This window comes from Nipponia nippon, unplaced genomic scaffold, assembly GCF_047370975.1.
Source record: "Nipponia nippon isolate SJK-2023a ecotype South Korea unplaced genomic scaffold, ASM4737097v1 scaffold_5, whole genome shotgun sequence".
NCBI lineage: Eukaryota > Metazoa > Chordata > Aves > Pelecaniformes > Threskiornithidae > Nipponia > Nipponia nippon.
In genome coordinates this window covers 58,952,703-58,977,955 of record NW_028262369.1, presented here as the reverse complement: position 1 = coordinate 58,977,955, position 25,253 = coordinate 58,952,703, and the positions used below count along the sequence as shown (strand labels likewise).

The 25,253-nt window shown below is 41.8% G+C and overlaps 1 protein-coding gene across 1 annotated transcript in view; it reads left to right on the top strand.

Moving 5' to 3' along the window:
* The window catches only part of TRPM8 (transient receptor potential cation channel subfamily M member 8), a 53,306-nt gene that overhangs the window by 27,326 nt on the left and 727 nt on the right, over positions 1–25,253 (top strand). Inside the window, exons 11-26 of the mRNA XM_009462351.2 lie at positions 167–285; positions 629–919; positions 2,689–2,784; positions 3,634–3,763; positions 6,319–6,464; positions 7,216–7,328; positions 7,800–8,016; positions 10,963–11,054; positions 12,082–12,223; positions 13,763–13,934; positions 14,139–14,316; positions 17,060–17,250; positions 19,539–19,638; positions 20,975–21,008; positions 22,928–23,014; positions 24,958–25,105. Of these exons, the coding sequence (XP_009460626.2) occupies positions 167–285; positions 629–919; positions 2,689–2,784; positions 3,634–3,763; positions 6,319–6,464; positions 7,216–7,328; positions 7,800–8,016; positions 10,963–11,054; positions 12,082–12,223; positions 13,763–13,934; positions 14,139–14,316; positions 17,060–17,250; positions 19,539–19,638; positions 20,975–21,008; positions 22,928–22,978 (2,072 nt within the window). The 3' untranslated portion in view covers positions 22,979–23,014; positions 24,958–25,105. The remainder of the gene's footprint in view (positions 1–166; positions 286–628; positions 920–2,688; positions 2,785–3,633; positions 3,764–6,318; positions 6,465–7,215; positions 7,329–7,799; positions 8,017–10,962; positions 11,055–12,081; positions 12,224–13,762; positions 13,935–14,138; positions 14,317–17,059; positions 17,251–19,538; positions 19,639–20,974; positions 21,009–22,927; positions 23,015–24,957; positions 25,106–25,253) is intronic.

Sequence of the window (25,253 nt, the reverse complement as noted above, 5' to 3'; positions counted from 1 at the left end):
CCAGCATCCTCTATAAAAACCAATCAGAAAGATGGACATGAGTCTGGGGAAAGACACTTGATATAGGGGTCTTGTCAGGTAGAGTGTGAAAACAGAGACAAATAAGTACGCCAAGAAGCCCTTCTGTCTCTGGTCTTTTACCTAGAGGATTGTTCCTCCTCTGCAGCTTTCAGCACCAATGAACATGACAGAGATAACTGGAATGGGCAGCTGAAGCTGCTGCTGGAGTGGAACCAGTTGGACCTGGCCAGTGATGAGATCTTCACCAATGACCGAAACTGGGAGGTACAGACCACTTCTGTCTGAGTGCAGTGACATGGGACAGGGGAGCAGTGGGAACAGAGACATTGTAACAGCAGCCACTATCTCAGCACCCCAGCCTCTGTGATGATAAGTAAGAGTGTCTATTCCTCCTTGCACCGACATCACTGATTGCAAAGTTTAGCTGCCTATGTCAGAATTACTCTAGGCCATCAAACAAAGGCAATTGCATACAGAAAAAACTGATTCTAATGAAACTGTGACAGCATGAAAGAAAATGTGGCAATTCGCCACATGTGTCAGGCCCTTAGGTAAGCTTTAGATGGCTCGCGTGCTCCCTAATATTTGCTTTTCCATTTCTTCCTAGTCTGCTGACCTACAGGATGTCATGTTCACGGCCCTAGTGAAAGACAGGCCCAAATTTGTCCGTCTTTTCCTGGAAAATGGCTTGAATCTGAGAAAGTTCCTTACCACAGAGGTCCTTAGAGAGTTGTACACGAACAACTTCAGCAGCCTGGTTTTCAAGAACCTGCAGATCGCAAAGAACTCCTATAACGATGCACTCCTCACATTTGCATGGAAGATGGTTGAAGACTTCCGACGAGGTCTCAAAAGAGATGACAAAAATAGCAAGGATGAGATGGAGATACATCTTTCAGTAAGTGATGAACAGTTTGATTTCACTGTGTGTCCCCTGGAAGGAAAAAACAAAAATTATGTTTTGTTTCTGGTATAGCAGGATTTGCTTTAACAGTCTCAGCCTTGTTTTACATTTAACATACTGCCCCATTTTACAAATGCATGTAAGGGTCATTCAGCTACAAGAAAAACGGGTGAGTGAGTTTGGGTGTTGAGTTAAAGTATTTTCTATTAGAGCAATCAATGCTCTAGTTATGCTTGTAATTTATATCAATATAAACTCAGAGTCTGGTACAGAGATGCCAGCTGGGCATGAGGAATTTGGACTCTTACATTTTGGTACAGACTCTTGTATCTTAAACCTTGCTTGTTGCAAGGGTGTCAAGCACCTTCTGCACTTTATTTCATTGTCAGGTAGAACTAGACTTCTTAGTTACAGCACAGCAGGTCCAAACATCAGATCCAGATCTGAGTTTCAAAACTGGAGCTCGGGTGTCAGGTAGGAAACTTTTGAAATCATTTGTTGGCTTCAGAGATGCAATGCAACACATGTGACATTCGGGGGAAGCTTGGTTTGAAAATGCTGGTTAGCTTTGAGAGTTTCCACCAAAGCTTGTTGTTCTTAAAAGTTCTGTTGCTCAGGAGTCATTTTGTGATGGCTTTGCCATCCCCAGGTGCTAATTACTCTAACGCAAAGAAGATGGTGGTATAGAAATTCCTCTCTGTTTAAGTTTTTGTGAAGTTCAGGGACTTGCTCAAACACAAAAGGCATATTGATATAAAGTTAGTATTCCTTTTAGAGGACGTTGTCTAAACACAGAGGTGTGAATGAGACTATCTGAACTGCATGGGTTAAAGCAGAAAGTGACTTTGACCCAAATGTCCTTTAATGCCCATTTTAGGAAAAACAGGGAGGCTGATTCTTCCACATCAAACAGGAAAACATAAGGCTTTAATATAAATATAAAATGTAACTGTCGTGGTTTAACCCCAGCCAGCAACTAAGCACCACGCAGCCGCTCGCTCACTCCCCACCAGTGGGATGGGGGAGAGAATCAGAAGGGTAAAAGGGAGAAAGCTCGTGGGTTGAGATAAGAACAGTTTAATAATTGAAGTAAAATAAATTAGAACAGTTAAATAAGCAAAGTAAAAACCATGCACGCAAACAAATCAAAACAAGGAATTCATTCACTACTTCCCATCGGCAGGCAGGTGTTCAGCCATCCTCAGGAAAGCAGGGCTCCATCACGCGTAAGGGTTACTTGGGAAGACAAACGCCATCATGCCCAATGTCCCCCCCCCCTTTCTTTTTCTTCCCCCAGCTTATATACTGAGCATGACATCATATGGTATGGAATAGCCCTTGGGCCAGTTTGGGTCAGCCCCCCTGGCTGTGCCCCCTCCCAGCTTCTTGTGTACCCGGCAGAGCAGGGGAAGCTGAAAAATCCTTGACCAGTGTGAGCACCACTTAGCACCTATTTAGCAACACTAAGCACTACTTAGCAAGAACCAAAGCATCAGTGTATCATCGACATTGTTCTCATCCTAAACCCAACCCCATACCGGCTACCAAGACGAAAATTAACACTATCCCAGCTGAAACCAGGACAGTAACCTAACTTACATTAGTGTGTAACAAGTGCCAGATAGCCAAGAGAGAGGATTGGTAGGCTGGCTGTAAAAGGAAGAAAATATGAAAACAGGAGAGTGGGAGGCTAGGATTTGTTCCAGTTGAAAACAGTTTGGTGAGCTTAGGTCTGAGGAGTTGTTGCTCTTTCTTTCTTTCAGGATGAATGTCCTATCACAAGGCACCCACTGCAAGCTCTGTTTATTTGGTCAGTTCTTCAGAACAAGAAAGAGTTGTCTAAAGTCATTTGGGAGCAAGTAAGTTGAATTCTCCATTATTCTTCCTTGCAAACAGTACAGTGATGTTCCTTGTCTTTGGTTGGTAGGCCTTTAAAGGCTCTGGATCCATCTTCAAACACAAAACCACAAGAGATAATTGCTAGATGACTCTGTAAGTAGGTTTAATATTACCCATTTTGTGTTTGGGTGTGGATTTTGTACTTTCCTAACGTCATGTGTGAGTCAGCAGTCCAAGCTATCATTTACCTGTAGTTGTATGTTCTCATCAATGTTCAAGCTTGGATGCTGAGTTCCCACCCATTCCACAATATGGATGTGTTCTGATCCCAGGTATTTGATTGAAACCCAATTCTAATTTTGATTAGACAGTACATTTAGTGATGATTGTATCAAATACATAATTTGCAGGCTGTAAATGTGAGGCTAATGCAAGCAAAGCTAATGGATGCTCCTGCTCATGTTGGTCTTCATGTCTCAAACAGAGTGCTGCTTCCCTGCGTGTGTAGCTGTTTTGAATGGAACGGACTAACGTAGTCTAGGCAGTTCTGGGTACACCCAACTGGTCCAGACTGGTGGACAGTGCAAATGGTAGTGTAGCTTGTGACAGAGCAGACCCTCTTTTGTGAATCTTCAGCCAGAGATGCAAAGCTGATATATAACTATTAAACACAAGACCTTTTCAGACTGGTCACAAAGTTGTTATCAAACCAGTACACTGATGGTTACCATTTGTTTTGTGGAACTGGATCTTCATTTGCCAGTCTTGACTGGGAACTGAGCAGCTGCAAAAAAAGGGGAATAATTTTTAAAGCATATACCACATTCCCTTTGCAGAGGGCTTTGCATGACTTAACTCTCTCTCCATAGACCAGAGGTTGCACTTTGGCAGCCTTGGGGGCCAGTAAGCTCCTGAAAAGCATGGCAAAGGTGAAGAATGATATAAATGCTGCTGGTGAGTCTGAGGAACTCGCTAATGAGTATGAGACAAGAGCAGTAGGTAAGTATCTTCTTTAAGTCCTTTAGAAATTTAATAGAAAGGGTCAGAGATCTGGAAATCATTTCTGTTCTTGGAACATTATTTGTTTTAATGATCTCCAGGTCTGGTGTGTACCAATGATTGCATAGCGATGTTTTTATTTTGTGCAAAGCAAAACTGATAACCCTGCTGGGTTTGTTTAGCAAAATGCAAGGCAAGATAATTCATTCTGTTTGCCTGAAATGCTGCCCAGAAATCCAGCCTGAATTTTAAAGAAGAGAAATGACATCTCAAAAGGAAGTAGAAAGAAAACTTTATTTAGAAAACTAGATATCCAACATCAAATTCTTCCCTTTAATGTCAAAATGTGTTTTTACGACTTGGAAATCTCTTCCACACCATCTGTTCCCAGTAGAAATTGTGTGTCCTGTCTGAACAGCTTGCCTCCAAAAGTGGGTGTTGTGAGGTTTTTTTGGGCAGAGAATTCCTTTCATTGGGAAGAAAAGCTACCTGGCTCTGATGGCAAGGCTGAAGAAGAAGGGTGCCCAGAAAAAGGAAGGAGAATATAGAATAAGGGAAGGTTTCTGCATGAGTGCTGGTAATATTCAGGTTGAGAAAATCCACCCTTCAAATTTGCAGGAGTACTTTTGGGGCATGAGAATAAATTGCAGGTAAAAAGTGGATTGAATTCCTAAATTCTGAAGTGCAAAATCATATAGCTTCCTTATTCTAAGATGACAAGCAATACTGCCACTCATTGAGAATGCAGATCTAGCTCAGTTATTTTTCTTCCTTTGTATGACCTTCAGTTTCTCCTATTGCAAGGACTGTCAATAATTCAGGATTGAGCCCCGCGTCTCGTGGGCTGAAGTGACCGATAGTTTCTTATTTAATGAGGGTCATGGGTGACAGGAGAGCAGAGGAATGATTTTTTGTTTAAGACTTCCATTTCCTGAGCAATAACGCTGGTGTTTCCTCAGTGTCTAGTTATCCTGCAAATTATTCAGAGAAACGTGCAAATGAAAGCCAGCACAACTGGCAGATAGCAGGGCAGGGATTAATTTGTAGCACCCACAACTTACAGATTCAAGCTTACCTGTGGTGCACCCTGTGGAGCAGGACCTTGGTTCCTCAACTTGGAAGGAAATACATTACAGTGTTGCCTCTGGGGCTTTATTGCAGGTTATAGCCTTGTTCTCTTGCCTGGTGCAGAAAACAGTGATCTGTAACTGCATCAATACCCAGCAATCTGCTGTCATCACCAGAAGTCAGATTAGATGACAGCTAAAGTGCAATAGCCCTGGAGGTTGAATTGGGAAATCATAGAAATGTTGCTGGAAAGGGCTTCTGGAGGCCTCTACTCCAATCTTCTTATTGAGGTGGTGTTACCACCAGGACTAAATCTGTTCAGTCATGGCTTCATTTAGACAAATCTTGAAAGTCTCCACAGATGGATATTGTTTTATTCCTCCTAAAAGCAAACCATGTTTGTTCCTTTTCTGGGGCTCATGGAGACTAGATTGACCTGTTCAACTTCTAGCTTTATTATTATATGTGTGTATATCAGACTGACTACACAGCTATTTCACTATCCACTAAGGAGTGGCACAAGGCCATGCTGAAAATATCTTGCTTGTTACTAGAAAGTATCTCCTATTTCACAAGGCGAAAACTGCTTAAATAAACTTTCTTAAAGGTATCTGCATCCCTCAGGCCTGATTATTTGGCAAGACATTTAGAAGTGAACAGGTCTCATTGGAGTCTGTCTATCAAGATCTATCTGCATATTGCAGTGTATGTAGTAATACCAGCCGAAAGTATCACTTTATTTGTGCATCCTCACAGTCATGGTGACACAGCTGTTTGTGAAATGCCTGGGAATATGCACTGTTGTAGAGAAGTGAATCTAGTGAAGGCTGGTGTTTTTTAAGCGGCTGGATTGTTCTTGAGGGCAGTTGTGTTCTGTCACAGATACACCAACAGAACTGCCTTCGAGTGTGAAATGTCCAGAGCTAGAAAGAGAAATAATTTTTCACTCTACGTGCATTGTTAGTGGCAAAAATCTATGGGCAGAATAAGGTGCTCTTGACTCTTCTAAAACACCTATGTTTGCAATGTGTTTCCCAGTGAAAAAGCATCAGATTCTGCCCTTGTTCAACCCTACTGTTGATATAGGACTACTGAGACTGACTATAACTCATTAGATCAGTGCTAAATGAATGAAAATAAGACGAAACAAGCAGATACATTGAGTCATTTGAGTAGAAGTTCATAGTTTTTACTCAATTTTTTAGTGCAGAACTCAACTTAATGCTATCTCTGTGTGAGTGGATTTAGTATTACAGTTTTCCATCTGGGCATGAATTCTGTGTGAAAGCTTATTGCATGCAAATGGGGTTGTAAAGCATTGCACACGTTGTTTTACCATGCTGCAAATGTTGAAAGACTTCTTGTATCTGCATGCTTTAATATTAAAAGTGTTATAATTTGGAAGTCACTGAAGACAAATACATCCAAGTTGGTGGGAAAATGAGTCTGAAGTTGGAGCTCAGTGTGGGACTGCCTCTTTCCTCCAGAGCTGTTCACTGAGTGCTACAGCAATGATGAAGATCTAGCTGAGCAGCTGCTGACCTATTCCTGTGAAGCCTGGGGAGGGAGCAATTGTCTGGAACTAGCAGTGGAAGCTAAAGATCAGCAGTTCATTGCACAGCCAGGGGTGCAGGTAATGTCAGTGAAAAGAAGGTGCACAGATTACTGTAACTCTTGTGATCTGGGTAGCTTAAAGAAAAGTGAATATTCTTGCTGTGAAAATGCTACATCCATGTGAACAGTCTGTGAAAGGCCAATGCTGAGACACTGTCCTTGTGGAAGTGAGAGTCTGCAGGCCAGGTTTCCCAGCCCTGTGAACACTGAGCTTTGCATGGTGGCAGCATAGTCATGTCCTGCAGCATGCTCACAGAACCAGCATCTGCAGTGCTGTGAAATGCATCCCAGAGAGCGTTGACTGTGGCTGGTGGGGACAGGGTGTGTGGCTCCTCTTCTTGAAATAGGAGGTGGCTGATTTGCCCACAAATGCTAAGTCAGGAGGGGAAGACTTGATTTAGAGCTGTAAATCATAATGAGCTAGATGATAAAGACTGCCTGAAGTGACTTCTCCCTTGGCACAACTCCTATGTATGCACAGTGTGGATGTACTGCCCAGCGTAAAGTGCCTTATAAATCAGGTCAAGTCCTGCTCAGCCTCACTTTGAACTCCTTGTCATGTAGAGTGGAGGATGGCTGGACTAAGGAACCAACACACTGTTACTGATGCAGAAGCTTTCTGTATTGTTGAAACAGGAATCCCAGTTATTTTGATTGAAATCTCAAAGTTGTTTTGTTTTTTTTTCTCTAAATCAAATGTTCTCTAATAGCATTCCTAGGTTATTTTGTTGCTGCTAGAACAAATGAGGATATGTTGTTCTTCCCTGCAGAATTTCCTTTCCAAGCAGTGGTATGGAGAGATTTCAAGAGATACGAAGAATTGGAAGATTATACTATGTCTGTTCTTTTTCCCTTTAATAGGCTGTGGTTTCATCTCATTCAGGTAATCAGCTGCCACCTTATTAAGAGAAGCATAGCAAGTCAACTAATCATAGAATCATAGGGCAATTCAGGCTGGAAGGGACCTCTGGAGATCACCCAGTCCAACCCCCTGCTCTCAAACCAGTGTCAACTAGAGCAGGTTGCCCAGGACCGTCCAGTTGGATTTTGAGTATCTCCAAGGATGGAGGCTCCACAGCCACTCTGGGAACCTGTTCCAGTGTTCAATCACTCTCAAATAAAGATATTTAATGGCTGAATGAGCTTTTGACAGATCCTGTCCTCACTCTGATCTGGAGTTAAGATGTGCCAACTTACCTGTGTGCCTGAAGTCACAGTGGATGCAGAAAGGCATTACCTTTCATGTCCTGTGCTAGACTTTGCACCTTTCTAATTTTCACTTTGACATGTAGCACAAATGTTTCCAGGCATAAAAGCTATGCTTTGAGACCTTTTCCCTCTCTTAATTCCTCAGGAAAAAGCCTGTGGAGAAGAGTAAGAAACTCTTCTTGTATTATGTGTCTTTCTTCACCTCCCCCTTTGTGGTCTTCTCCTGGAATGTCATCTTCTACATCGCTTTCCTGTTGCTCTTCGCCTACGTGTTGCTTATGGATTTCCAGAAGGAACCTACTGTCCTGGAGATGATCCTTTACGTGCTGGTCTTCATTCTGCTTTGTGATGAAGTGAGACAAGTAGGCAGCGCTTGCAAACCAAAAATGTGTAGTGCTAGATTAAAAGCCTTGTGGTTTTTCCCCTCCTAGTAATGTAAGGCAGTGCAAGCTGCTTCTAAGTTACAGGAGAAGCACATCTTGCTAGATATGTTCAGGCAACTCAAGGTACAATGGATATTTTAAAATTCCCCCCCCCCCCTAATGTTTAATTCCTTCTTATACCCCAATAGCTGCAGTATCCATGCACCAACAGGAATGTCTATTGACTTTGAGGTTGTGTGCATAAGCTGACGCCAGTGGAGATATTTCTCAGGAATGCTTGGCTTGGATTGCCAAAGCAGTTGAGAATAGGAGGTTAGATTTAACACATTCATCTGGATACATACCTCTAGATCAAGTGATTCCTGCCTCTCTTCTCCACATCCCACCCTCGGTTTTTGTGTGTTTGTTTGTTTTTTTTTTTTTTTTTACCAATGTGCAACATGTCATTATATATTTCTGTTTATCTTTTAATCATAAACACAATTTTTGCTAGTTTCATGTAGTCCCAAGGACCAGCTTTGGACTGCCTGCATTGCTTGTGCTGTTGTGGTTTGGGAAGAGTGTGTGGGACTGCCTTTATAGCCAGCTGCATAGTTGATATTCTTCTCACTTCATATGTAGGGGGACATATGAAATATGTTGATTTTCAGGCAAACTGGTCTCTACCAGTCAGTGTTCAGAATAGTGGGAAGATGCTGGGGAAATCGGAAGAGAAATGGGTGTGTGGTTTCAGTGCAGTGCTGCTTTCTGATTGCTCTGTAAGGCGTTAGTCTTCACATGAGTGTTTGTGGGTGATCTGCTGGATCAGACCACCCTACAACAACAATTTTTACATGAACTCAAACGACATGGCTGAGCATTGATGTTACTGTGCTTAACTTGCTGTGTGGTCTTTTTCCTTTCTCATATTCAAGGTGGTACCCTCTTTAAGGCAACTTTACTTGCTAAGGAAAATGGGGGAAAAGTAAAAGACTGTGTTGCAATGAAAACACTAATGGAGTGTTTGTTTCTGCTGATTTAGGTTCTGGTGTCTCTGGACCTGTCCTTGCACTTCCTGTGTGTACCCAGCAAAAGTCCTGGGGAAAGCCGTAGGGATAGAAACCTTTTTTTCCTACCAATGTCACTATTTCTCACTACCCTGAGCAGGTAGAACTGCATCAGATCCCAGTAATCCCATTAATAGCTGGTGGCCAGACTGTACCAGTTTGATTGTGGGAGTGGAGGCAGCTAAAACAGAGACTTTAGTAAAGATTTAAAGTTATCTTAAGCCAGTGTCCTGGCTTCAAACCTGTTTTGCCAAGGAGCAGAACGCAGAGCAGTGTCCCAGTCCTCTAAGCTTCTCAGGAAACTTTCTCCCTGGCTTCCTCCAAGATAGACTGGGCATGCATTGGTCTAACTCTGCAGTCAAAATAGTATCCGTGTCCTTAATATTTAAAAAAAAGAGGGATGTCTCAGATTTTGTTTTCACATCAAAGGAAAAGTAAGAGTAACGTTGCCTGGGGTCCCACTGTAGCTGCTGCAGTCAGATAACTAGTTTTGGGGAGAAATCAGCCCTCTGATTAGAGAGTGGTGTGTCTGTGGAGACGACAGCTAGTAGAAATTGTTCCAAATTTAAAGCAGATTGTTTCACCGTTCAGGAGAACTGGACTGTATCTGAACCATAAGCTGCTGGCTCAGGCCTGTTTTCACTTCTGATGGTCCTAGAGATTTTTAACTAGCCGGAGCTACCTTCTGATATCCCATTTAGAGCCGTCATGGCAATAGTGAAATCGGAGATGCCTTTTTCCTGCTATCTTCTTAGCCACGTGGATGTAGCCTCCAGCCAGGTGAGTGGGTAGACGCATGGGGTGTGCAGCAAAACCCCCTCTTCTGAGAGAAGGAATCTGGACAGAACCTCCATGCACGTTAACTCTTTGCCGGGGAAACTACTTGATATTTGAAGGACTGAACTGCACTGCAATATCTGTTGTTCTCACTTGTTTGCATGCATCTGCCTCTGTTTTCTCCCTTTCTGCTTTAGGCCAAAACCTGTTTCCTTTCCTCCATCCACAATTGTGCCCTTAATAGAAGAGGCATCAGGCTTAAACCTGCTGCATTTAATACAGCTGTAGTGCAGTGATATGCTTATTGCTTTGTGAAAGACATTTTGGACTCTATGCATCTAGTTGTTCATATGAAACACCAATTCACTGTCATGTATAGCAAGACAACTTATGTTTGATTTAGGGAGTTACTAGACAGAAACAACCCAATGTCATGGGTGTCAAAACATGCTGTCCCCACTCAGTGCTCAATCTTTGGTACCTGAAGTAGTAAGAAAGGTGTGTGTGTGTCCCAGGATGCTGAAATAGTGTCTGGTAATATCTTGAGCCTGACACCTTGGTAGCTGCCATACCTGTCCGTCATGTGACGCATCCTATTATGTGAAGAAAATGCAATAATTGTGCAACTGGAATAGCAAAGTGGGGCTCTCTACTCATAGATCCTTCTGTGTTTAGAAGAAAATTCTGTTTCCTATATAAGTACTCTGTTTCCCATATAAGTACTGAGAGCAGAACTGCCTTCCTTGGATATGACAGTTATAGAGAGATTCACTGATCACTACTCTACTAAGCTTTGGTTATTTCAATGAAAATTAAAAAGAATCATGATCAGGGTCTTGGTCTATTTCTTCAGGCCTGGTGGAGGTTTCTCCTCGTTAAGTTACTTTTCCTAATGAGTCACCTCTGACTTGTATCCATAAGTTGGTTCTTGCGCAAACCCTGGATCCAGGGTGCAGGACCAGTCAGTCTGGGAATGGGCAGAGATTCTCGCTAGATTTACAATGCGGAAATAGAGAGCCAGGTAATTAAAATAATAGATTAAATCTGCATCTTTGATCAAAAGCATGTGTGGTGGTTACGTTCTGCTCTTTTTCTTTTCCAGTGGTACATGAATGGCAGTAAGTATTTCTCAGATCTGTGGAATGTTATGGATACACTAGCAATCTTCTACTTCATAGCAGGGATTGTGTTCAGGTGAGTAGTATCTTTTCTTGTGGCCATGTTATGGCTTTGCTTCCTTTCTGGGTTTTTACTACAATGTGTAATGAGATTTTGGGAAATGACGTGTTCATGAAACTCCCTGTTCTTTATGAAGGCCCCAATACTTCCACTAAATCTTTAAAAGCAAATAAAGAAATAAAATAAAGTGATTGGGGGAACATCTGCATGCAATATTTTCTCTTTTTTGTTTAATGGAAGTTGAGTCTATCCCTGAAATCAAAGGTGGCTTTCCCAAACTCAGATCTTTTTGGGCCAGCAGGGCAGCCCTTCTTAATGCTTAGGTTAGTACGAGCATGTTTAGAAGATGGTGTTTGAAATGGGCTTAGGTTTCATGACAATGCCTTCAAGACTGGCTGTATAGAGCATATCAGACAAAGTTGCAGGGTAAGATGGCCAATATCTCAGAGAGTCAGAAGTTCTTTGGGATTTTCCCTGGCTCCTGTTTTTGACTATTTAGTATGGTAATCTGGACTCTTTGAGGTTTAGTGTGTTGTATTTAAGGGGGCCGTAATTGTACCTACAATAGTCTAACAGAATGTCATTAGCTCACATAAGCTGTTTTACAGGAATGGGTGAGTTAACAACCATGACAAAGAAATGATGGAAACACATTTTACAGTGTAATTGTTCAGTCAACTGTAACTTAGTTCTTGTTGCCTCAGTGCAGCAGAGCGGTCATTGCACTGATGTTTTTGGAGGGCTGTGGGAATAGCTAAAGGTACAAAATTTCCTTGCTCTTAACAGTTTTAGAGAGGAAGAGGAGACACAGCGATGATGTAGCTAAGATAGGAAGGGTGTAAACAAGGTGTGCATTAACCAGTTCTATCACCTGTCATCAGATGGGAGTGGGTGGGAGAGGGCATGGGGCCCAGGATAGCTGTGCTCTGTTTTCCAGTTACTCACTTGCCACTCTGCATTTCAGTGTTTCATTGTATTTTTACCTGACTTCTGCATGCTTCACCCAACACTTCTCTTCATTTTCTTTTACTGTCTCCATCAGGCTTCACTCATCTGATGAAAGCTCTTGGTATTCTGGGAGAGTCATTTTCTGTTTGGACTACATAGTTTTTACTCTGAGGCTGATCCATATTTTCACAGTTAGCAGGAATCTAGGACCCAAAATTATTATGCTGCAGAGGATGGTAAGATTCTGGCAGATATTCAAGAGAGTCTAAATAAATTATGTGATGCCTTGTTTTTCCTCAAGAGTGAAGATCACCACTGTTCTCTCCTTCTCTTAAATCTGCTAAACAGGATTAATTAAGATTTAAATAGGACCTAATTAAGAGCAGGGCCTCTTTCCCTCCCGCTGCACAGGGAGGAAATTTGTTTCCTGTTTTTCAGTGGTATATTCCATCACTCTTGTTGCTCACATGAGCATTCCCCAAACGTGACAATGATGATAAATGGTATAGGAGGAGGATTTCTGTCTTCCACTGCATCCATCACACAAGTAATTGGAGAAGCATGTGGTGAGGAGCCTCTCATGGAGTGGCCTGGCTGATTCTGCCCTTTGTAGCTGGAGGCAATGTTTGCTAGCAGACTGGGAAAGGTAACAGGAAGAGAGCGGGGTTCCATGTAATACAGATATGGCTTGCTGTAGGTATGGGAATGAGGAGCATTGGAGAGCTGGAGTATGACTGCTTGAATCTTCCTCCCAGTGATACCTCTGCACACACGCACATAAACTCCAAAGAAAAGAGATCTGAAGTGCACTCAACATGGGGAGCATTTGTGGAATGGCACTCAAAGGCACGTGAAGTGAGTATTGCTAGATGTCCTTAGGAGAGGTTTTCCCTGTCTTTCTGCATTTCTGCAGTGGTTGGGTTGCCTTGTGCCATAGCAAAGGATTGGCATATATGGGATTTAAAAAACAGCTGTATGGTGACAATAAAAGTAATAGCGTGGCCTGCAGCTTACCCAGAAAGTATTTATTTTGCCTTGTACCACTGCTACAAAGCTGAAGTCTAGAGATCACCTGGACCTAGAGTGCCTTATGATATGGAAGCAACAACAGAGGATTGTTTCCTGTACATCTTTCTCTTGTTTAGCCTTCTTCAAAAGGGATGAGTTTTTGATTAAGTTTAATAGTAAAGATGCTTGGGGCTAGTGGAAGGGCAGATCTTGGTGGAGGCGGATCTGCAACAAATGGGAAAGCTCAGCTGGGATACTGCCAGTCTTCAGTTATCTGTATATTGGTAAGAGCCAGAAATTCATGAAACTGTTAACCAGAGTATCTGGACTATAAATGCTGGTTTGAAGCCATCCAGGGTGGCATTTTTGGAATTGTGGCTGCTTTCACCTGATACTGGGCTGCAGGGTCTGCAGCTACAGTTGTTGCATAAATAGTCTTTATATGTGAATCTGGCTTTTGTGGGTGGACCCTGTCTGATGCCAGGGGGATATCCTGTATTCTGAAATGTCCCTTGGTTTTCTGCTTGTGTAAACATTTTTGAAGTTCCCTGAGTGGGAATGGTCAATTATTTGCATGTGTGTGTGCTGGTGACTGTAAATTTATGGAGCAGTGATCTGAAAATATGCATTGAAGTGGTGCTAACTGTGTAGGCTTTTCTAATATTTGTTCTCCACCCAGATATCAAATCAGGGAGAAAAAAGGCATGTGTGGCTTGCGACAGGCGTGCAGTGGGGCACTGATGCGTTTGCTTGTTGTCCTTTTTCAGATGATAGATGTCTTCTTCTTCCTCTTCCTCTTTGCTGTGTGGATGGTGGCCTTTGGTGTGGCCAGGCAAGGTATCCTGAGGAAGAATGAGCACCGCTGGGAGTGGATATTTCGATCTGTCATCTATGAGCCATACCTGGCTATGTTTGGCCAGTACCCTGACGATGTTGATGGTACCTATTTTCTGTGGGAACCTCTCTCTGTCCTTTCAGTGGTTGTCCAGTCCTGTGTTGACCCCTTTCCTCCAAGCAGCAAGGCAAGATTTTATGTCTGATGGGGAGACGGGGAAGGAGGAGGCCACACGTATTGTGCTCAGTGGCAGTACCTGGGGCTGGGGGACAGGGCTCACTGTTTGCTCTCCTCTCTCACCCTCTGAGGTACCACCTACAACTTTGACCGCTGCACCTTTTCTGGGAATGAGTCCAAGCCCTTGTGCGTGGAGCTGGATGCCAACAACCAACCCCGCTTCCCAGAGTGGATTACCATTCCCCTTGTCTGCATTTACATGCTTTCAACTAACATCCTTCTTGTGAACCTGCTCGTGGCCATGTTTGGGTACGTAATAAAGGATCGATCACTTGCTTGTGATCCCTGTATCAATATCCCTCTGAGAAAGGGAATAAAGTCCTGGAAAATGGCATGAAGCCAGGCCTTGGACTCTGCCTGTGTCTTTTGCAGAGGAATTGCTGGGAGTAGTCTGGACAGGGTTCCCAGGTTGAAACAGACCTCTCAAGTTAAGGATGTGGTGTGGGAAGATGAACAAAGGCAAGGTTACTCAGCATTTCTCACAGCAAAATGGGTACAATGTCCTGGGGATGGATTGCTGCCTGTCCTTTTACTACTTCTCTAGGTGTCCTTTGCACAGTGGGCTTAGTATAAACCCCTGTGGTTCACACAGGGGGTGATAGCTGGATCAGTGCTTTACCAAGTATAAGCTGCTGCACAACTGACCTTGCTAGGCTGAATAAATGAATTGTTATCACAATCTTTTTATGACACTATGGTTTTATTAACCAGAACTGCTGTGTGGTGATGATGGGTGTATTACTGCTCTGGTGGACCTGCTATTTATTGTTCTGACTTATACCACAGGCGATGGGCTGCATCTCTTTGGGACATACAAAAGGACTTTGTCTTGAAAAATGCCATCATCTCTGTTTTTATATGGTAATTTATCTGTCTGTGGGTCTACCAGTCAGGAGGCCTATTCTGGCATCTTGTGAAGTGTTACACCATGCAGATGGATCAGACACCTGAAATGTGGTGCTGGTATCTGCTGACCTTATCACATAGCCAGCACTGAATTGCCAAAAAAAAAATGGTGGCTGTTGTGCACATTATCAAATATATTTTGACTGCATTGGGACCAGCAAGAGCAGGGAAAAGTTTCCTCAGCTTCTTCCAGAAATCTTTGTTGTTTACACTGCAAGCTCTGACACAGACTTGAGTTAATAATGGGAAGTCCTTCATATCAGACTTCAGGAGTGTGTTGCCCTCCTGTCTCACTTCGGACTTGTGAATACAGTTGGATTGGTGCTGTGGCTCTGTTCTCCTTCACAGCCCTGCTTCTTTTCTGCTTTACACTCCCTCACAGCATAACAAAAATACTTAGAACCCCTGGGCATCGTTCTTGAGGTCCGCTATGTTTATTTTTGCTTGTTTTGATGGTACTTTGGCAGTGACAGACTTGGCAGGAATTTGCTTTGGCAAAAAGAGCATTTATAGGAACTGCTAAGGATCTTGGTTTGCCTCAAGAAGATCTCCCTTCTGAATGCCGGTGCCAATTTTTCCTGGCCTGAGATAAGATGTATTAGTGTGATGAGTTGAGAACCCCTTAGCTGTGGGATCTGCACTCCCCTCCGCTCTTAACCTTTCTTCCCCTGCTGACCTGGGCTCCAAAGACAGTCAGAAATGTGACTTTTGGCAAGGCAGCTAGGACTGGTGCAGCATGTCTATTTATTGTACATGTGTTTTCCTAACCTGCACAGGACCTGAGGACAAAAGACAATGCTTATACTCCCTAGAAAGGGTGAAAGCAATTCACATTAATAAAGGAAAGTACAGCAGTAAGCCAGCTCTACCCTAGAAGTCTTTGATATTCGTTACAACACTTATTTTAACAGCACCTAATGGTAAAAGTTCTGGTTTATACAGTTATGCCGGTAAAAACCTAGTTTTTGCCAGTTCAGTTTATTTTGTGGAAGGACCCAGTGTGAATTCTCTAATGACACTCTCAGAGCTTTGCATAGTTCATTTTAACAATAGACTGAATGATTTGATCAAGCAGGAGTGCTGCATTGTACTGAGCCTCAGGAAGCCCTGTGGGCCAACAGCAGTCCCAGATGTTTTTTTCTTGATACAGTTAGAAATGTGTGAATCTGTGACGGCTATTCCTAAGACCAGTGTGTACATAGTATTTGTCAATCTTTAATAATGTTGATATCTATTAGACACCAGTACAATCAGTATCTTTATATGTTTTAATTACAATTATATATTAATTTTAACAACAGAGAATCCAACTTTTTCTTTGAATCCAGTATGCATTCGCTGAAAAGGATGAACATTACATTTTAGATACTTCTGAAATTCAGGATTGTGTTTATCTTCTAAAACAACAGATAATTTCCACTAGCTGAAGGTTTTAGCTTACCTCATATAAGGGTCCTTTAGGATCTCAACACAGACATTTTGGAAACATCCATCTGCCATTTAATGTCAGCAATGAAAGGTCAGGCAGTCTGTGAGCTGTTTGCTCTTCTGGTTGTTACTTTGCTGGGTTCGTACAGTGCTTAGTACAGTAGGTTTGCTCCATGCCTGGAACATTCTTAATGCCTCTGCTAAAAATCTCAGGAGCTTTTCATTTTTTGTAAATGTTCTATTTTTAGGGTTTGTTTTTTTTTTTTGCTTAGAAAGAAGTTAGCTGATGAATTAATGAGACACAGTATCTTGCAAAGCAGCATCCTGTTCTCATGTGTCTAGGCTGGAAGAAAATTGCCTAGAGCTAAGGCAGTGAAAGTATATGGAGTATTTTCTCCCTGTTTCTATTCTTTCCAGTTTATTTGTAACTTCAGGGTTTTTTCCCTACTGTCTTTGTTACTCCCATTTTCAAATTTCTCTCTAAAAAGGAGAACAAACTCACTAACCTCCTACTCAGTAAAAACTACCAGCTCCAGGATGACTTTACAAAAACATGCTGTGGTATAATAAAGAGAAATGCTGTGTTACTTGGCTCTGAGATGGAGTTCTTTGGTGAATAACTAATGCTGTATGTGTTTTCTCTTTCTTTGCCTGTTAGTTACACTGTTGGATCAGTACAAGAGAACAATGACCAAGTGTGGAAGTTCCAGCGTTACTTCTTGGTCCAAGAATACTGCAGTCGCTTGACTATTCCCTTCCCTTTTGTCATCTTTGCCTACATATTCATGGTCATGAGGAAATGTTTCAAATGCTGCTGTAAGAAAGAAAGTAAAGAGCCATCTATTTGTTGTGAGTAGGATTATTCCTTACCACCTAGAAGTCAGCTCTGTGGCAGGTGCATTGCAACTTTTCCATGGCATTCTGTGCTTAAACCAGGCAGTTAGTGTTTTGGAAAATTTTCAAGGGCAATGTAGACCTTGGAGGAGATACTTGTACTGGAAATGAGGAGCAGCTCATTCATGTTCTCCATCAAATACAAAACCACTGTGTTTCTGGAAATCTCTTCGATAAGAGTCAAATCAAAGCCCCTGGCTGCTTCTCAGCCATAATCTTCCTTCAGTACTCAAGGTGCACGCTCTCTGGGATATGGGGAATTATATTGCTAACTCCTTATGCTAAAACTCCAATTGAGCATTGTTGTGATCCCCATCCTCCAATAGCTTTGGTTTTGGTCTGGTTAGAGAGCTGTTGTGTTCTACCATGAGACCTGCTCCGCTTGAGTACTGTGCAGAGTTATCCAGTGCTTTCTTGACCAAGCCGTTTCGAGGCAGAATTACCTCATGTATGTAAACCAATTAAGTCTTCAAATTAATCCTATCAGTTTAGGGCTGCCTATGCTTTTTCCTAGCTTTGAAAGATTTTTTTTTTGTGTTAGAGCACTGAACAAATTCATCCAGAGCCTGCAGCAGCTGAAAGTCATCTTCATGGTCTGCGTGAAAAATGTAAACCATCCCCTTTGTCATTAGCATCTGATAAAGCATCCCTCCTGCACTGCTCCCAAGTGGCAGAGATCCCTGATCTTGCATGCTCTGAATGTTTAGGTAAATTGTACAAGGGGTGGTCTTAGTCTCTGCTTACCACTCTGTCTTCTGGCATTGCATTTCTTTTTGTCCTTCTGTACAATCTCCCGGCTAATACAACTAGTAGCTGCTAGGGTAGCCTAGTAGAGCACAATCATCTTTAGAGGCTCTTCTGCCTGCTGCTGAGTGACTGAAAGAGAATGCAGAGTCTCCTGGCCCTCTGGGCATGGCCAAATGGGCAACCTGCCTCAACATGCAGGAGTGGCTGAGCCAATTCTCTAGCTATTTCCCCCTTATTTACTCTGTCAGAGAGCACAGATACGAATTGTTTTAATAAGCTTTTTTCCCTCAACAAATGGAGTGTTTTCTCTCTTTTTTAAGTGCCATTCAGAAGCAGATGAGAGAGGATAAGTTAAGTTAATTGACAGAATTATTCCCATCCATCAGCAACCTGACTGTTGCCCTGCAGCACAGGCTGGATTTGTTATTAGCGTAGGAGAAAGATGACTGCTTTGGGGTATAAAATTCCTTAGCACTGACTAAATCGTTTTGGCTGTCCAAATCACTGGTTTCTCTGCTGGGGAGGTTGTTTAACTGCAGATATTTCTGCCCAAGTGATGCACAGTTGATGCTGCAGTTCGCAAAGCAAATGGAAGAATTAATTAGAGCCAGCATATCATTGTGGTTGAGCTGGTGGCAGGAACTGAGAACTGCATGGAGAATGCACGCTAATGTATTGACTATTGCAAAATCCTGGCTTCCCCACTTAACTCTTACAGAAATGGTTGGGATTCAGGTCCTTAAATGACTGTTGGTATCTGGGAGAACAACTGACGCTGTGTGAGGTCAGAGGAGCACTGAGTGGAGGCAACGCGACTTCAGTCATTTGCCAGCTATAGGCTTCTTTTGTCTCTGCTAACTTTTTTTAATCAAAACCCATGTGGTTTGTGATGTCCTGTTGGAACAGAATAAAATGCAGAAGTATTAGCCTGGAGGACTTTGATGCCTCAAAGTGGTTTGCTCTGTGTCAGTCTCTAATTTACAGCATCAACAGGAGATGCTTTTTAGAGAAGGCAATGCTTCATCATTTTGAAATGTTTTAGTTCAATGATAAATCATACAACATGGTGCTTAACACGTGTTACTCTTAATGATCCAATATGGGATAATGTAGAAACAAATGGAAAGCTTAAACCCAGATAGGAACTTTCTGGAATGTCCTATGCCTGTTGAAGCAGCTGCCATTTCACAAAGCACCCTCATTAACAAAGACTCAAAAAATTCCAGAAAGACTTCTGGAGCTTTTTGGGGTTTTTGTTCATATTTTCTGCTTTTAACCAACTCTGATTGCCAGGAGCATACAGGAAAATGCATTAATGTCGTGTTTATCAGAGCTGTGTCACAGGTGGGAAGTGGGGCTGCGAATGCTCTGGATGTGGAGAAGGGAATTATTAGCCTCTGAATGCAAGCACTAACCCAGCCTTTTTGCATCTTAGCATTGGAAAGACAAATTAACTGAATCTAGTCTTGTTGTTTTTCTTCACATACCTTTTCCAGGCTCAAAAAATGAGGACAATGAAATTCTGGCATGGGAAGCTGTCATGAAGGAAAATTACCTTGTCAAAATCAATACCAAAGCAAATGATTCATCAGAAGAGTACGTCTGCCCTTCTTTGTCTTCACTCTCTTAACTTTCTGTTGAATATTTTTAGTGAAGGCAAGTTTTTAGCAGCTCTAAATGTTTGCAAACTAGTGAATAGATAAATAAACTCAGCATAAATGTGCCTTTTCTTTTTAAGTAGAATGATGGCTTTTCTGTCAGCTGCTGCAGACTGTCTTCAGAAAAAATTGATTGGGCTGGTAAAATGCTAATGGCAATATTGCAAGGGTTATAATGGCATATTATGCACACAGTAGCAGGGTAGATGTATTAAACACATTTGTTCCAAATGTCTGTCACAGTATTTCTCAAATGATTTCACCTTTCTGTACTTGACTCTTTCTATTTTACCACCAGAAGAGAAAATGTTGTCTTCCTATAGTGTTTTGAGCTCTCATCGTGGAAAGCAGTGTTATACCTGACTAGTTTTGTAACGTTATGCAGTTAGCAGAGAATATTTAGTGTTAGACCTGGAATATCAAGCATTCCCATGGCATCAATGTATATGGAGGTCTGTACTTAATAGCATGAGTAGGAAAGACCTCTGGAGAGGGGAAGATGCTATTTGGAATGACGTTATTTGAAGGCTGGTGACTTGGACTACTCTTCTTTGACTGCCAGATCATGACATTTTATCTTTGGGACCCATCTCAGTGTTTTCAGAGTAATAGTATAAAAGGAAAAATAAATATAAAGATAGAAAACAGCAACAGTAACCTGTTATGTATGATGGCGTAATTTTGTAGCTAGCTTCCCTAAGTCAAATGTAAGGGAAGAGCTGATAAGAATGGATAGGAAAGACCAGATTCTTCCATGCCCCTCTGCTCCTGCTGTGGACATTGCTGTCCACAAGTAAGTGTTTATGTTAAGACCACCCAGAGGCACTCAGCATTGGGTAAGAAGACAAACAAATACAAAAAAATAGCTTTTATATTGGAAGCAGAAGTGTCATGACAAGGAAAATGGAATAGCGCAGCAGAAAGAGTAATTCATATGTTAGTTAATATACTTGTAATAAAAACAATGCCAAACCACCTGTAGCCCTGCCTTCTTGGAAAGTTGAAAGACTGGTGTTCCCAAGCAGGGGCATCTGCAATCTGTTTTGTAACTGACCTCTGACTACACGAAAAGAGGGCAGTCTTCTGACAACTTCAGACTCTGTAGTTGCCTTAGCTCCAGTCTTTGGCCAAACACGAGGACTAGATCTCCTAGCTCCAGATAGACTTCTGCAAAGCAGTACTGCACAGTTTTGCAAAGGGGGGAGGAGGGTTGGCCAAATCTTGTCTAATACCTGGACTCAGACTTCTCCTCTTTGCCCTCTTTCTGTTTTCAGGATGGTGCATCGATTTAGACAACTGGATGCAAAGGTACTTATGTTTCAGACTGTTCTAGGGGATGTGCTTCTGTCTAGTAAAGCAGGTAGTGGTCCACAAGGAAAATGAGCATCACCGAGAGTCGTGTGCAGTTACTACTGCCAGGACTCCGTTTTAATTGGGCTTTTTTAATGTGCTCCTTTGCACCTTTGATTCCATATGTAGCTTCATATTTTGCTGGAAAATGAAGCAGAAAGATGCTTGCTTAGCATTAGAGAAGTGTTTCTCAGTATTCCTTATTGAATGGAATAGAAATAAAAATAACTTCTATCTTATAAAACTACAATATCCTGCTGAGTAACAGGCGCATGGAACACCGATGGGAAGAAGGGGCATTACACACTTAAAGTATGCCCTTCTCAAACACTTATTCTGTCAAGTTTAGCCTCTAGTGCTGAAGGCATGAGGTAATTAATCCTACTTTTTTGTTTGTTTAACCTCTGCTTATAAAATGAAGTGGCAGTTGGGATATATTGTGGAAAGCCTGGTGGTGCTTCAGATAGCACAGGCAACATCTGCTAGGTAAACAAAGAATGCTCCATACGTATTTCAGGGTAGGAAGACCTTTAATTACAATTAAAATGATGAATTCTTATCTGATTCACAGAAACATCCTGTGATGAAGCAATGTAAAACTACCAATGTACTAAAGAGAACATAATTATCAGAATTGTCATACAAGTATACTTTTTATGACTGTGATACTGAAAAGACTTTCATAATGGGTATTTTTTGAGGGCTTGATTGAATTATGTATTTTTCCTCTGAAGTGGAGAGTTGCTTTGGTGTGAAGAACAGACTTTTTAAAAGTCGAAGGGTGAAAAGGCCCACATATACTTCAAAATGCTTCTTTTGATTGCTGTCAAATAATTTAGTTTACAAAATAATGGCTTGCTTTCAAGACTGAGATGGAAATGGTGAGCAACAAAGTATATGTCTAGTGATGCTCCTCTTAAAACTGAAAACAATATGATAACGTTAATTCTCTACTGAAAAGTAATACCTAAATGCTACCTCATATTCTCTGAGGGAATACCTTACAGCAAGCTGTTCTGTCTATTCATGCCTTCAGCTTTAATAACAGAAATGTAGTGAGGCCAGTGCTTAGGAGTAGTGCCCTTGAGAGCAAGGCACCCCAGGGATATCTCACTGGCTCTCATTTGAGATGATGTCCTAAAAACAAGTCTGAGGATGTAACTAAGTCCCAGGCACGAGCCTTGATCATGGAGTAAACTTTTCTTTAAACTTGATGCGGATGTCCCGAGGAATAACGACTTCAGTTATGGCACAGGGAGGGTTTGAAGGCAGCTCCACGTGTCAGAATCAATGCTCCAAGAAACTCCACTGATCTGCAATCTCTACTTTGAAGGAGCACAAAGAGATGGAGTATAGATGGGAGCTTGTAGCTGTCATGATGCCTGCTTGTTAACTAGGTAGAATACATATGCATTAGGGCTCACTGCATTAATTGCATTGATGAAAACTGTAATTGGGAGTACCCTTTCAAGCACTGTTGCATTTGATATGATATTTGGAGAGACAATCACTTCTTACTCGTATTACTTATAGCATTGCTTTCCTGTGAAAAGCAATATTAACACTGCTTCATTTGCCACCACAGTGTGACTACTGAATACAAAAAGCAGTCAGTTATTACTTTCAAAGTAGTGGCTGGCATCCACAGGGTAGCCAGGGAGGCAGGAGTTCAGATAAGGGGTTTTATGCCTGTTGTTGCTTATGTTGTATGGTATTTTCTAGGGCATGTATGTTCTAGGGTATTTTAAGGTACTTACTACTGCTTGCTTGTTTTGTTCTCTTCCTTTCCCTTCATCCCAAGCTGCGATCATATGTTGGAATGAGTTAGGTTGACTTTACGTATACAAAGCTTCTTTTATTTTTTTTTAATTCTTAAGCTCTCTGATTTGAAAGGCCTGCTGAAAGAGATTTCCAGCAAAATCAAATGAATGCAGCTGAAATCCAAGAGCAGCTACCTGAGCAGGGTAAGCCCTCTTTTAATCCATTCTCTGACTTGAATAAGTTTTCAGCATCTGTAATGTTAAATTGGTATGTCTCTGGAAGAAGACTTAGTATTAATTATTGATGGTTGTATTGGTGTTGTATAATGTTGGAAAAGAAATAAGAGCTAAATTCTCCCCTCATTTGTTTTTTCTGAAAAATATAATTTTCCATCTGGTGTTTCTAAAAATTTTTGGCAGGGTTTAAAATATCTTATTTTGCTCCCTTGCCTTTGAAAAACTGTGAATAAGCCAAAGTTATTTTAGTTGTCTTTGTGCTTGAGGTCCTCTGGTAAATTAGGAGCTGCTGTGCTGGGTCGTTTACAGTTGGTTCATTTTAACTCTGAAGAACATAAAAACCAAATAGAGAAGATAGAACTGTGGGTAGGAATAAGGTTTATGTTCCCATTGTCAAAGTGGGGTGTTATGGCAGATTACTATAGCCTTCCTGTGTCCTTTACGATGAACTGCAGAGTGAAGTGTTGACCTGAAGTCTCCAGAGCTGCAGTTCAGTGTCTGGTCATGACCCTTGTGTTCTTTTTCATCAAGTTCTGTGGAAGAACTGTGTTGAAGACACAGGTACCAGTGGGATGTGAAAGCCAGGCAGAATATTGATGGACTCAGACAACGCCTGTCGTCTTTAAAGACAGCAGGTTAAGAAGTGTAGCTGTTGACAAGGATAATCTGGAACAACTTGATCAGCCTGAACATTAGAGCCTGGCTCCTTCTGCCATAGAGGATTTTTCTGCAAGATAACTTACACTTGTGCGAAATGTTCCTGAATCAGTTGTCTCACCATTTTTCAGGGCTAACTTCATATTCACTTGACCTGAAGCTTGGTTTAGCTATGAATGACTTGCAACCACCTAATAAAATCTAGAAGGATCGCCAGTTCCTGGGTATTTTCTTGGATGCAGTAAACTCCAAGTCACCTAGAGAATAGGCTGTAGAATAATGGAACTCTAGAGGTCATCTAGTCCAACCCTGCTCAAAACAGCACTTGCTGAGATCAAAGGTAGCTGAAAGGTGGCTGAAAAAAATATGTTGCAATTCCGTAAGAACAAATGCAAATTTTACAGTTACCTGGGAATTACTGGCTACACAGGCACAAAATGGGGGGAAATCTGATGAAACAGCAGTTCTGTAGAAAAGTGTCTGAAATGGAATATTAAATAGCTAGTATTTTGTTGTCTGTGAGACATATGAAGCAATCCGCCTGCTGCTTATAGTGCAATGAATCCTCTGTTGGGTACAGTGTCCAGTGTTAGCACTAAGCTTCAAGGAAGACAACGGAGTGGCTGGAGAGTGTTCAGAACAGTGACAAGAGGATTTGCAAGTCTTAACAACATAATCTGTAGAAAGGAGTGAATGAATTATGGTTAGCTAGCCTGGGACAGAAGACACCTGTTTATGATGGAGCTTGTGGAAACAACCTCTAATTATATATAATCAGTGCCTTGAAAAAATGTTTATGCCTGGTAAACTATCTAGATGGCATCCTGGTTGTGATCAAACTGTTTTGCATGTGAGCTGTCCTGACTCTGAAGCTGAGCCTTGGCAGTCCATAGTACTAACGTCATGGTGTAAACAGAGAGGTTAGTGTCTCACAGGAAGCAGATGTGTGTATTGTACTATCTCATCTGAAAGGGAGTGCTTGTATCTGTGCTGACCATCTTCAGTATGAGATGCTGGATTGGCCATTCCAGGTACTTTGCATGCAGGTATTTGTTTTGCTTTCACTTCTTGACAACTAGTATCTCTGCTACTCTGCTAAGACACCATTTTCTAGATGGGTGCCGCAAAGAGCTCCTTGATCCCCAGTGTTGCACAAGACATCTAATTTTCCGAGCTGATGTCACGAGGATGAAAGCAAAACGTTGAGGTGGGCTAGGAGCTCTACTCTAAAATTTTTTCTTTTGCTCACGCAGGTACCAATTCATCAAGAATTATTTCTCTGAGATAGCAGTAACCACCAAGCAAACAGTAACTGATCCACTGGAGTGTCAATGTCTCAGCAGGAGTTACTAGGATTTTTTTTTCTTTTTTGATAAAGAAGTCCTTTTTGCTTGTTGCAAGGTGATGGTAAAACATTAAGACGACTGTTTATCTCCTGGCAGGACTCCCATGTTACCCAAGCTCCCCTTTTCCTCATCTCCCCTGATGTTCAATGGAAGCAATTAGTCCTTGTCAGCTGCTGTTAAAAAGCACTTCTAATTCCACGAGT